Source organism: Chrysoperla carnea, chromosome 2 (assembly GCF_905475395.1).
Source record: "Chrysoperla carnea chromosome 2, inChrCarn1.1, whole genome shotgun sequence".
Classification (NCBI taxonomy): domain Eukaryota; kingdom Metazoa; phylum Arthropoda; class Insecta; order Neuroptera; family Chrysopidae; genus Chrysoperla; species Chrysoperla carnea.
The window spans coordinates 6,672,347-6,684,955 of record NC_058338.1 but is presented as its reverse complement, the minus strand read 5'-3'; the positions used below and the strand labels follow the sequence as shown (position 1 = coordinate 6,684,955).

General features: G+C 31.6%; 4 protein-coding genes across 5 annotated transcripts in view; 2 read left to right on the top strand and 2 right to left on the bottom strand.

Annotated features, from left to right (window-relative positions):
- LOC123292337 (serine/threonine-protein phosphatase 2A 56 kDa regulatory subunit alpha isoform) overlaps positions 1-3,486 on the bottom strand; it is a 66,639-nt gene extending 63,153 nt beyond the window's left edge. The window contains exons 1-2 of one of the 2 annotated variants that reach the window (XM_044872961.1): positions 2,719-3,486; positions 299-301 (exon numbers count right to left, since the gene is read on the bottom strand). In XM_044872961.1, coding sequence (XP_044728896.1) covers positions 299-301; positions 2,719-2,854 — 139 coding nt within the window. In that variant the 5' untranslated portion in view covers positions 2,855-3,486. The remainder of the gene's footprint in view (positions 1-298; positions 302-2,718) is intronic. The other variant, XM_044872960.1, reaches the window with a different exon arrangement.
- Positions 3,487-4,607: 1,121 nt separating this feature from the next.
- Positions 4,608-7,541, top strand: LOC123292344 (JNK1/MAPK8-associated membrane protein). The gene is made up of 4 exons (XM_044872969.1): positions 4,608-4,891; positions 5,750-5,962; positions 6,381-6,550; positions 6,932-7,541. Exons 1-4 carry the CDS (start codon positions 4,629-4,631, stop codon positions 7,222-7,224), a joined length of 939 nt encoding a protein of 312 aa, XP_044728904.1. The 5' UTR covers positions 4,608-4,628; the 3' UTR covers positions 7,225-7,541.
- Positions 7,542-7,914: 373 nt separating this feature from the next.
- Positions 7,915-10,670, bottom strand: LOC123292342 (dynein axonemal assembly factor 10). Its single transcript, XM_044872967.1, has 5 exons — positions 10,285-10,670; positions 10,086-10,216; positions 9,266-9,483; positions 8,349-8,584; positions 7,915-8,281 (listed from the first exon to the last, which is right to left on the bottom strand). Exons 1-5 carry the CDS (start codon positions 10,578-10,580, stop codon positions 8,074-8,076), a joined length of 1,089 nt encoding a protein of 362 aa, XP_044728902.1. The 5' UTR covers positions 10,581-10,670; the 3' UTR covers positions 7,915-8,073.
- Positions 10,671-11,404: 734 nt separating this feature from the next.
- LOC123292359 lies at positions 11,405-12,175 on the top strand. The gene is made up of 3 exons (XM_044872987.1): positions 11,405-11,533; positions 11,751-11,948; positions 12,018-12,175. The coding sequence occupies exons 2-3, from the start codon at positions 11,777-11,779 to the stop codon at positions 12,083-12,085; spliced, it is 240 nt and encodes a 79-aa protein (XP_044728922.1). The 5' UTR covers positions 11,405-11,533; positions 11,751-11,776; the 3' UTR covers positions 12,086-12,175.
- Positions 12,176-12,609: the final 434 nt, after the last annotated feature.

The following is a 12,609-nucleotide window of genomic DNA, read 5'->3' as shown; positions in this document are numbered from 1 at the left end:
AACTATGTCAAGTTGGGTATCATTGAATAGCTATTAAATAGACATATCGATGAACATAATAATCATTAAAATCGGTTGACGCATTTGATTTAGAAAGAAAATGATAGTCGACAAATTATGGTAAGTGGGGTATCGTTGAATAGGTATTTGAAAATCCTCACTAAAAAGAGTAAAATAAAAAAAAATTATTTAAAGAAATCAAAAAACCCGACTGAATTAAATATAAACTAAAAAGAAAAAAAACAAGTACAACAGTTAAATAGCGACTTTAACAGCCGGGACTCATTAAAATCTACACCGGCTCAAATATGTCCAATATTGGGTCCCGACTGTTAAAGTTGCTATGTAAACTGCTGTACTTGTTTTTTTCTTTCCAGTTTATATTTAACTCAATCGGGTTTTTTGATTTATATTTATTTTTGTATTATTAAATTTAATTTTATGTATTACACCCTGTAAGTGTATACAGTTGTCACATATTTGATAACTGCACCGTGTAATATGTATGTATGACTGTATGTGTGTACACTACTACAATGTTCGTAGTCGAACTGTACGTGCACTGTACACAGTTCACCTAGTATTATTATTATAATAATTATTATTATTAAACATCTTTTAATATTTTATTTTATATTTTATTTGTAAAAGCATTACTTATTGTTTCTATTTTATAATTATTTTTATATTCTAATATTATTACAGTCTAACCTCATCAATCATCATTCAACAATCATAGAAAAGATGGCCATGAATTGTTTTAACATTTACTATTTTAAATTGTTACATAAATCTTTAATTTATGATTCAAAATGATGATCATAGATGGAGCAGTAAAATGTCAGATTAAATTAAATTTTTTTATAATTTATAGCTCATGTGTTATTCTGATGATTATTCAATAACCTTGTCGTCTGAAAGTACGATGTATTTTGTGTCAAATTCAATAGTTGTGATTTTTTGCAGACTTGTTTATGATGTTGTTCAAATGAATAATCCAAGTTTGTTGCCTCGAACGCAATTTTGTCAAAAAACCGAAAATTTTTTTTAGATTTTGGTGATTATTACCCTAAAAGACTAATTTTTTTATGGTACCATTTCAAAGTCAATAAAAGGGTCAATCTCGGAATCTAGCGAAATAAGCGAATAAGAAATATTTGATCAAACCCATATTTTGATACTACAAATGTTGTCTCAAGTCACATATGGTCACGTGTCAGCGTCTTTAGATATTCAAGGTGAAAGGTTGCAAAAATTAATTCTTTGAGAATATTCCGTTTACTTTGTCTTATCAAAGTTGTAGACAATAAAATTCTCTACAAACGTCTGAAACCGTTTTTTTAACTTTTTTGAAAACGATTCAACGTATACAAAAAGTTTTCAAACAAAATTTATAGAGAATTTTATTCTTTACAAGTTTTATAATAAACTTAAATACGATTGAAGGCAAAGAAAACAAAATATTCTCAAAAAAATTAAATTTTGCTACCTTTGACCTTGAATATCTAAGAACGCTGACACGTGATCATATGTGACTTTTAAGACAACATTTGTACCAAATAAAGGTTTGTACAAGTATTCAGCTTATTCCGTTAGATTGCGAGATGAAACCTTAAAATGGTTGGCCTAACTTAGCCCACTTTTAAGTGAGAAATTCTACAAATCAAACTTTTAAAATAGTTCCGTTAAAACATTTGAACTAAACGAAGTTCTACTTTATTACATTTACTAATTCCTAAATTGAACATAAATAGAAAAGAATTGTAAATTTCTCTAATTTTTCAATTTTTTAACCTGAAATAATCTTAATTTTTGAAAATTCATCAATCTCCCTGAAACATCTAGTATTGTCTAATACTACTATTAAAACTATGTTCAATTGGTTCAATTTTATTTGATTTGAGTGTACCTAATCTGTAAATTACAAACTTCAAAATACTGTACTAGAATAAAACTATAATATTCGGAAAAAAAAGATAATGTTTAGAAAATACATGCTTTTTATCCCCAAAATTCTGTATAATCACAGAAAGCGGAGGATTTTCCGATGTAGAAAATGATTTTCACGAAAATATATTTAATAAAATATGCATTTATAAACTAATTCATCATAATCTTCCACTATAAAACGTTATAAAAACAAACATAACAAAAATTCCTACAATTTGTGTCCGAAAACAATTTGACAGGGATTTTCGATGTAAATGGTATATTTCACGAGAAAATCATGTTTGAAAAAACACATACAAAATTTATCTCGAAAAAAAAACGTATTTAAATGACGGATTTATTTTCGTAATAAAATCATCTTAAAATGTTTCATTAAAAAAAATTTGCATATTTAAAAACCAAATATGGAAGAAAAATGCACTTATAGTAGTAGGGGGATTTTCGATGTTAGAAAATGAAAATAAAAACAAAAAAAATTTCAATAAATGGGTGAAAGTTTGATTAAAATACGTGCAATAGTTTAGAAGACGATCGTGTATTCCGTGCGGACCGTGTATTACAAACTTCAAGACAGTTAATATGTAATACTAGATAACTTCTGTCCAAACTGTAAACATACACCAAAAATAATCATAAAATGAAGTAATTTTTCACTTATTTTCATTAAAACTAACACAATTCAAATCAAAATTAAATAATTCAACCAAAAAACACTTAAATTCAATCAAATGAGTTATGCAATCGACAAAAAATATGATGATTCCTTACCTTTAAGCAATGGTAGCGCTTGTAATTCAACATCCTGTGAATTACGATATCGTGAACTTCCTTGTGACTTTTTCGTTTTCTTTTTTAACGACCGTTTTGCAAACGGATCAATTCGATCAACAAATGTAGTGGACATTGTGTCGTTGAATAATATAAATAAATAAAACAAAAAAAAGAACTGGGGGACAAAAAGGATTTTCACACACAAAAAATTTTTAAATTTTCTCACAAAGTTTTGTGGTTTTCACGTGTTTATATAAACACGTGGATTTTTTTTAGTTGATATTTATACACAAAGCTGGGGCAAAGCCTCGCATCTCAGCCGCAGGGGCCAACGTTAAAAAAAGGATAGGTTAAGATGTGCACGCCCTAAGAGCAAGCCGGTTGACTAGTCTCTTGTGGATTGAACCCACTTTTCAAATAAATAAATCACTCATGGTTTATTTCATAATTTTTCTATAAAAAAAAAACTTTTCACACACACAGTTTTCAGTTTTAATTTTTTTTTTTTTTTTGGTAATCCTTCCGTCAATTATGAAACCCAGCAAAGGAGCATTGAGTTATTTCACCCGCCATCAGCTGGTCAAGACGTAACAAATTCATTGTTTTAACGTCAATTTAACCATTGCCGTGACACATAAATACATCACTTGTAATAATTAACACAATTACACATCGATATTATTTTAGTTTTACGGTTATTTTAGGTCGTTTTTATGACGTTTTTCACTGAAAATTTGGCTCACTCATTGAGCATTGAGAAGTAAAGCCTCGTTGAAAAGTACCTAGTGCTGAAAATAGATGGAGTACTATTTTTTAAGTCAAATCAATGTCTAAATATTCACAAAAATATGTTTATAACAACTTAAGTCACATAAAAACTTTATAAAAAAAATAATTCACAAATTTTTAATAATTATTTAATATTTTTTATTTGTTAAATTTATGAAATTATTAATTTTATAAGAAAATCTTTTATTTAGATGTACAAGTATGGCTGTCCAATGAACGGCCTCTTTACAGAAATATTGACCAATAATATTGCATAATTTAAAAATATAGTGTGAACGCCACAAAACTTCTATATTCAGAGGATGCATGTATTTTAGGATTTTATGAAAACGTGACGTCATAAGAAGAGCATTTTTGGACGATACAATTCGAAGAAATTTAAAAGGCGAAAGTGCAAATTTATCTTAAATTTGCCCTTTAGTGACTTTTCTTAAAAATGATCCTAGAACGTCAAGATAAAAAACAAAATAACCCACAGCATTTTTTACGTGGATACCGTATATACTGGTATACCGTAGACGGTATACCGTATAGACGGTATACCGTATACGGTATACCGTAAATCTCTGTATAATACGCTTTCCCATCTGTATAATGTATACCGTGGACGAGAGTATACCGCACACGGTATGTTACATTTCTGTAGAATACGCTTTCCCATCTGCATAATGTATACCGTGGACGAGACTATACCGCACACGGTATATTTCATTTGCTTCAAATAAGCCTTCCAATCTATATTGTGTATACCGTGGACGAGACTATACCGCACACGGTATAAGGGTTCGACGGCATAAAGAGTATACCGTGAAAAAGTATACCGTGCACGGTATAAGGGCCTTACGGTATAAAAGGGTAAAAATAATTTCATACCGCGTCTAAATAGACCGTATACGGTATACCGTGGACGGTATTGTGCGGATAGCCATACCGTTTTAATAAATATCCTTCAAATAATTTAACCAACACCGTACGATTTTATGGAACATCGATTTTTAAAGTTAAAATTAAAACACATTATCTCCTCTGTAAACAACAGTAGTTAGTATATAGAGGTAATAAACAGTATGGTGTCATCTTTTTGACTTTATATTAACCTTTTTTCCGAAAAAAAAAATATGGCATACATAGAAAATTTTAAAAATTCTGTATTGACACCATCATTTTGTCCAGGAAAATATTGTGGACGTGTATCATACGACAATGGAACATGGTCTGGATGCGGTGCTTGTCCAAGAGGTTATCGTGCAAACGATGAATCGATTTGTTTATTATGTATGGAAACATTATCACTTTACGACTGGTTATACTTAGGATTTATGACTTTATTATTATTAGTTTTACATTGGTTTTTTATTGACATGGTCTCGATGCGACGAAGGTGAGTTTCCACCAAATTATCACATTCCTTGCCACATGTAAACAATAGGCTGAGAGTCTGTGACCATAAAGTTCCCGTTATTTGGATTTAAAGTAAGATTTATTAGGTTTATCATCTACTTGTAATGCACTTTTTGAAAGGTTAAAACTTACCGGAATATTACAAATTCTAACCTTACCCTCGTCCTTGTTTGGGAGGAATGATAATATAGTTTAGGAAATAAGGCATTTGACCCAAGAATCGACTCCTTCCCAGTGGATTTGTTTTGTAAAGGGTGGAAAATGTTTGTCTGTGTATACTCAACAAAAAGTACTGGACCGTGTACTCAACCTACTTCCGGACACCACATTCTCTTTAACATTAAAAAAAAAAACTTGGATTTTTTATTTTGGACGATACCAAGCAATTTTGGAGCCTTTACGTTTTTTACCTTACCTTACGATTATCGAGATATAAGCATTTGAAAAAAAAAATGCGGATTTTCGTCGAAAACTCGTTATTAACGAAAATGAGGATTATTTTGTGATTCCAGTTTTGTCCATTCTAAACACTTTTTGACTCCTAGAAAAATAATTTCCGCCGACTTCCATAATAACCAACTGGCGAAGAGTCGATTCCTGGGTCAGACTGTTTTTCGGTTTTATTTTTTCGATTAATATAATAGCCCAGTTCTGGATCGAAGTTTCCTTGTTTTATATTAACAAGGAAGATTTGAAAAGGATGTAATAAATTCCATGAACAAAATACAACGGTGCTGGTCTTTTAACGGACCCGTAAGCGGCCGTTAATATCTAATAATCGCTAATAAAATTATAAAAACTAAAATAACGAACATTATTTTTAAATTTGTTTCTCCAGTTTTAACAAAGATGTATTAATTCTTCATGGATCTGCCCTAATTGAAACAGGATTAGCATGTATATGCACATTATTGCTAACCGATCCAATTGGATCATTTCGAGTGCGCAGTTGTCCCATTAAAAATGGAGCAGATTGGTATACACTCTTCCACAATCCAAATTTATACTATGAAGAAACGTTACATTGCACCCAAGAAGCTGTATATCCCTTGTAAGTATTATAGCCACCACAGAAATCCCTTCCCTTTAAACTATGGAGGGTAAAGATAAGGGGTATATAGAAAGTGTCCACGAAAAGCAGAAAATTGGTGGTGCTGCTGTATCAAAAGTGTAAATTTTAAAAGAAAGTAATAAAAGTAGGATAAAGATCTAAACAAGTTGTTAGAGAAGGATAGGGAAGTTCACATCAAACACAAAGTAATAAGAGAAAGATAAAGATCTAAATAAGTTGTTAAAGAAGGATAGAGAAGTTCACATCAAACACCTTTTGCTACACAAGAGCCATTTTGGTCAATTTTATAACTGTTATTTTGGACACTTTTTGACATTGACCCATTTTTAAGATTATCCTCCTTACGTCTACCCTCCATACTTTAAACAAAGAAATTGAAACAATTTTTTTTGGATAGATATACGGTGGTTTTTATGCTATATGGATTTGCATTATTAATAATGCTTGTATTACGACCGTGGATTTGTGCCCGATGTCTACCGAAGCAGAGTAAAATGTCGATTTATGCTGCCATGTATTTTATTCCAATTTTAGGATTGTTTCATGCTGTTGGAGCTGGAATTTTATGTAAGTTAATTTTTTTTATAATTTCATGCTTTCTCAAAGTTCTGGGAAACCGGGAGATAAACCAAAAAGTCGAGAGATAGTGAAATTAATCTAATTTATATTTTGAGTAGGTTTTCCAAACTATTACTAGGTTGCCAAAAACTTCACGAAATTCACAAAATTAGTAATGAATGAATCCTTAGAAATCAAATGAAGTTTTTTGAGAATTTAATGAAATAAAATCCACGATTCCGACTGGTTTTTTACTTCGAAATCTGTCAATATAATCATGATTGTTCTGAAATTCGACACACTTTTTGCTCATTTCCTTAAAACTCTGTTACTATCCGATCACCTGATACAGTGCGGAAATATTTTACAAAAATGTCTTGATTATTTCAGATTACAGTTATCCATTCATCACTGTCGTACTCTCAGTAATATCAAATGCAGCACATTTTGCGTTACGTGAAAATCAAACATGGAAAGCATTATTTTTGGATACAATAACCGATATTCGAAATTGTGTGATATTATTAGGGCATTGGTGTTTACATGCATATGGCATTATTGCAATTACAACATATAAAAGAATTCTACCAAATCCAACGCATTTATTATTTTTAGTACCATTTCCAGCTATTTTTTATATTTCCACTGCAATATTTACCGATCCAAATAAGGTTATTCCATAATTCTAACTTTGTTTTTTTCGTATACATGTTTTTGTGGACACAAAACAAGAATGGGGTTGGAAATGAAAATTCTAATTCGGCTTAAATGTTTAAATTACACTTAAATCATAACATCTATTTAGTTCCAAAAAGCCGAAACCCATAGAAATCGGGGAAAAGTTGACACAACGATAATTTATTAAAATCGTTGTGTTTGTCGAACAGATAGTTATTCGCTTTGCTCCAACATTTGGAACTGTATGAGTGTAAATATAGATTTTCGATACGTCCAATGTTGGGGCCAATGTATTATGTTTTTAAATATTGAACTTAATTTTGTAAATAAATTTTTTTTATATAAATTGATTAAATTATTAATCTGTGATTATTTTTTTAAATAAAAGTTGAAATTAAAATGTGGTTTGGTTCATTGATGTTCCTACCTCAAACCTAGACAGCTGAAGTGTATACCTTTGTATCATGAACAATATAGCAGGTTAAAAAACAGTTAAAGATAGCAAAGAAGATTGAGAGAGAGATCCTCAGATCAGAATTTGTTTTTTGCACCCAATCATTAATGATTTTGCTATGCTTACCCAGATTTTTTAGCGAAACAGTTTAGGAATTTATTTCAGCTGAAGCTGCCATTGTTATAGGATTTAGGATGCAGCAAAATTTGTTGGATGAAAATTCAATATAAAGACACAAAACTGAATAAAAAAATATCTATTATTAACAAAATAAATGATTATTATTACACTAATTAAGTAAGAACTGGTTGGTGTGGGGGGGGGGGTCTGTAGGACATAAGACCGTGTGAAGTAGCTGGTAAAGTGGTAACATCGGTAGGTATTATAATATTAATTATATTTAATATAAATTTAATTTAGTTGTAATAATAATTCTAATACATTGATCGAATGATGTACAAACGGCTAAACCTAATTTATCTGGTGACCAATCTAATGAACTTACAGGTTGTGAACTTAAATCAGCATGTTGTAACAATTGTAAGTTACCAATTACACCCACTTTATTACCATCACCATCGTCTGATACACGTTTTGTTGGGTAATTACTGAAAACAAATTAAGCTCTCATAACAGTTGCAAATACGTTATAAGACGCCAAAAAATAAAACTTACTATTTCCATAAACTAATAGTTCCGCCTCCACCAGTCGTAACGAAAATTTCACGATTTTGTGGTAAATGTCGAACTTGCCAAATTGTATTACGATTATTTGCTTTTTCTATTAAACCAGCAAAACCTTTTTTCTCATGCTGCGTTCGAAGATCCCATACATGAATTTTACCTTCTAACGTTGTCGCTACCAATTTATTCATCATGATATCTTTACGATCAAATTCTAATCCACAAACCTAAGGTCACATAAATTCAAAGAAAAAAATCAAATTAGTTAATTGCGAATCGAAGCGAATCACAAGAATCTTGCAACCAAAAATGTAGTTTTGGGTCGTGTGACCTTATATTTCGATTAAACTACCAGTTCCATAAATTGGAGAAATGATAGTTTTGGTATTTGTTTACGCCTATAAAAAGTCAAGAAGATCTATCTGGTGCGGGAGTTTATGGACCAAGGATAAAGGAATCGATTCCTCTTGGCCAATTTGCGACGGTTCTTCAATCAGAAATCTTCGCTATGCTGAGAGGTGTCCCGATCTGTGGCAAAAAACGTTACAGTAGGACACATAACATCTTCTCAGATAGTAAGGCCGCACTTCGGCCGGTTGAGGCGTCAAGATTCCAATCCAGGATAGACTATGAATGCTTCGAGGAACTAAACCGCCTGGCACTGAATGATTTGAGATTCCGGCCCACTCTAGCGTCAAAAGAAAAGAGCGGGCTCGTTGGCACAGCGTCTCAAACGCTCCTTTCACCTGAGCCTGTTATTCCCGGTAATTTTGTGCGGTTACTATGGAATTTTTTCTTGAAAATCGTAACCCGATTATATCCAACTTAAAATTCGTTTTACATCAATTGTAAAAAATTAAGAAAGTTTAGAAAAATTTAACGATTATCTAATAATTCTAGCAACTTACTCCATTTTTAACGTTGCATTCCCATCGTATCGACATATTTTTCAAATCAAACATTTTAATATCACCATTATCGTAGCCAGAAACTATGACTCGTTCTTCGGAATTGTAACTGTTACCCGCAGCTACGGACCAACATTCACGTGTTGTTTCACCTTCACGTGCTTTCATATGGGCAACTGGAGCACCCACTTGTCGAACATCCCACACTTTCACACTACCTAAATAAACAAAAATTAGAAGAATTTAGGGAATCTCAGAAATAATTCATTGTCAATTCTAGATGGAGATGTGATCTTATGCATTCGATTCGTGAGGGCGTCTAGAAACTTTCAACAGTAATGAGAGGAAAATGAAAAACTGGAAACTAAATATCGATGGAAATGATTCCCATTTTGTCACTTGGGGATTTTTTTGCCACTGAGCTCAAATATGCTAAAGAAAATGGCCTCCGAAGTACCTGGTGCCCAGGGCGGGAAGTATACACTTCATCTCTTGCAGTTTTACGAGAATATGTAACATATTTCGTCCCTGGGCGTCTCCCTTTGTTCCGCCCTAAGCACAGGATACCTCAACGGCCATTTTCGTAATAACATTCGTGTTCAGCGGTCCAGAAAAGCCCCGAGTAACAAAGTAAGACTTATTTCCATCGATATTTAGTTTCCAGCTTTTCATTTCTCCCTCATAACTTTTGTTCACAAAGTTTGTAGACGTCCTCACGATTCGTCTTACTGCTCAAAAAATGGGTTGCCCAAAAAATCGACAGTTCATTCCTTTATTTCCTCGATTATTATGAATCTATGGAAATTTTTTTATTTCATACCATCACGTCCACCGGTGATAATTTCAGGAGCTCCACAGCCTACCGCCATTCCTCCGATCCCGTCAATTGTGTTAATAATTCCCTGATGTGCATCGCATGAATACACTGGCTTATCAAAACGTTCTAAATCTCTTTAAAAAAAAAAAACAAAATCAAAAAATTAACGCCAAGCATTAAATTTTTCAGTTTGAATACCCACAATACTTGTAATTTCCCATCAAAATCACCGGTAGCCAAATGTCTATCGCGTAAATTCGATGCTCCAAAAGTGCCACATTTAAATGATGATTTCTTCCCAAATTCATTGACTAGTTTTAATTCACCTTTACATATTTCATATATTTGTATAATGCCTTTACCGTTCGGTTGGCTACCTAACACAATAAATTTTGCCGAACATGGTATCCATTTACCGTCAAATAATGAATAATTGACGGATTTTTCTGCATGACATATAATTTGTGGTTTCGCTAATTTCTCAATACCTCCTTCCATTTTCCTTCAATTCGTTTTGCTATCGATAAAACATTATTGTTTTCAGTTTTGTAAACATTACCATCATATGTGAGTTTCATCAATTGTTTTCAAGTTTTGAAATTTGATTAAAATGATCATAGACGTTTATTTGAAACGTGGATCGCCAACATCAAATGGGCGATCGCCAACAACTCATATAGAAGAAAAAAACTAGAGAAAGATTTTCTAATAAAACAAGTGAAAACAAACAATTGACTAAGTTAATTGTTGAAATACCATGTATAGACTGTGTTGATGAAGCAATCGTTTGTTTTTTGAGTCAAAATCAAATTTGTCGCCCAAACTCAGCATTGAGCGTCAGCATGAAAATACACCTTAAGAAGACTGAGTGGTGATCGCTCTTATGGTGTCCATTGTTGAAGTGGAATATTTTTTATACATGTGAATGTTAGATTCTTGAAATACTCTATAGCAGCAATTTATGAATTTTACCCCCTAAATTTTCCAGTAATTTAGGGTGTAAACGCTTTTTTTATTGGTTGAAAAATGACCTGTATTAATGCAACTTCGTACATAAGCACCTTGAATACCCCATTTGTAAAGTTACCAAATGATGTAAGCGGTTTAAATTTAGAAATACATCTCTGAAACATGAAGTTATCTATGAAACCAGTAGTACCAAAAATTTTAAACATTAAAGTAATTAAAATTTTACTATAAAATGTACATTTAAAGGATTTAAAAAATTAAAAACATGTATTACAAAATGTTTTTCTTGAATATCACTCAATTTTCTAGAGTTTTGAATCTTAGCTGAGAAAAATCAAAGTTTAAATGTTTTTGACTCATACATTTTGGCATTCATTATTCAATAAAAATTGAAGACAGAGAAAAAAGCAGTGTATTCATCTTTATGGGATTTGAACGTCCTTTGCAGTTTTTAATAGGTTGTCAACATTTTGATAAGTGAGGTAATTTATAAAGATTTTCTTGAAAATTTAATGCAAATTAACTTATAATCGAATTTGTATGTTTCTTTTAATTTTTATTCTTATATTTTAATTATATTTATTATTTTTACTAACCATTTTCTTAAATATTAGGCTGAATATTACGTAACGATTGTGGGGTTATATGTAATGAAGAATATACTAAAAAATTTACCGAATTATTATGCTAAAATTACAGATTACGTGAAAAATTCGCGAATCAACATGTCTGAAGGAGCATCAGCACCAGGGCGTCCCATGAAATTCCCATATACACTCTCTGCGAAAATCGCACAGTTTCCATTTAAACATTATTTGAACAATCAATGGATTTGGAGATACGGAGCCATCTCATGCTTAATTTGTTTACCCATTTTCTACAAAATTTCCAAATTAGGTAAAGTATTAAATTAAAATGTGCGAAATTATTGAAAAATAATTCAATTTTTTTGTTGTTAAAATTTAGCTAACTCTCCTGAAAATGTTAGCAAATGGAAGGAAATCAGAAGGAAAGAAGCCGAAGGTCATCATTAAGTAAATTTTCCAATATAATCAGTTGGATTAGTTTGATGGAATCAATAAAAATTTGTTATTGTATTTCGAATAAATAAATTTCATGTTTTAGTCGTATTCTCTGAATTTTTATTTTTATTATCCCAAAATTATCCCATTATTAGGAGGGAATCCTAAGGACTAACTGAAACCGGTTTAGAGTCTAAAAAATGTATTTCAAGATTCTACTTAACAGCAGTTTTACTAGTCTAGCATCCATTCTTAATAAGAGCCGGTATTAAAGGTGTAATGAATGTGGCCGATTACTATCTATACCCTTGCCTAAGCCTTTTCATCGTAGTAAAATGGGCCCCACCGCTCAAGACTATCCCCAAAAACTCCATATCTTATTTGAAATTCCTCGTTGATCTCGATCCAATAGGGCTTTTCATTTTAAAATGACGATTCACTTTTGTTTCGGGCTTAATGATTCATATTTGTCCAACTTATTGCTGTCAGTACGAAAAAATAAACTGCACTTGCATTTATGACTTGATGAAGAGGCC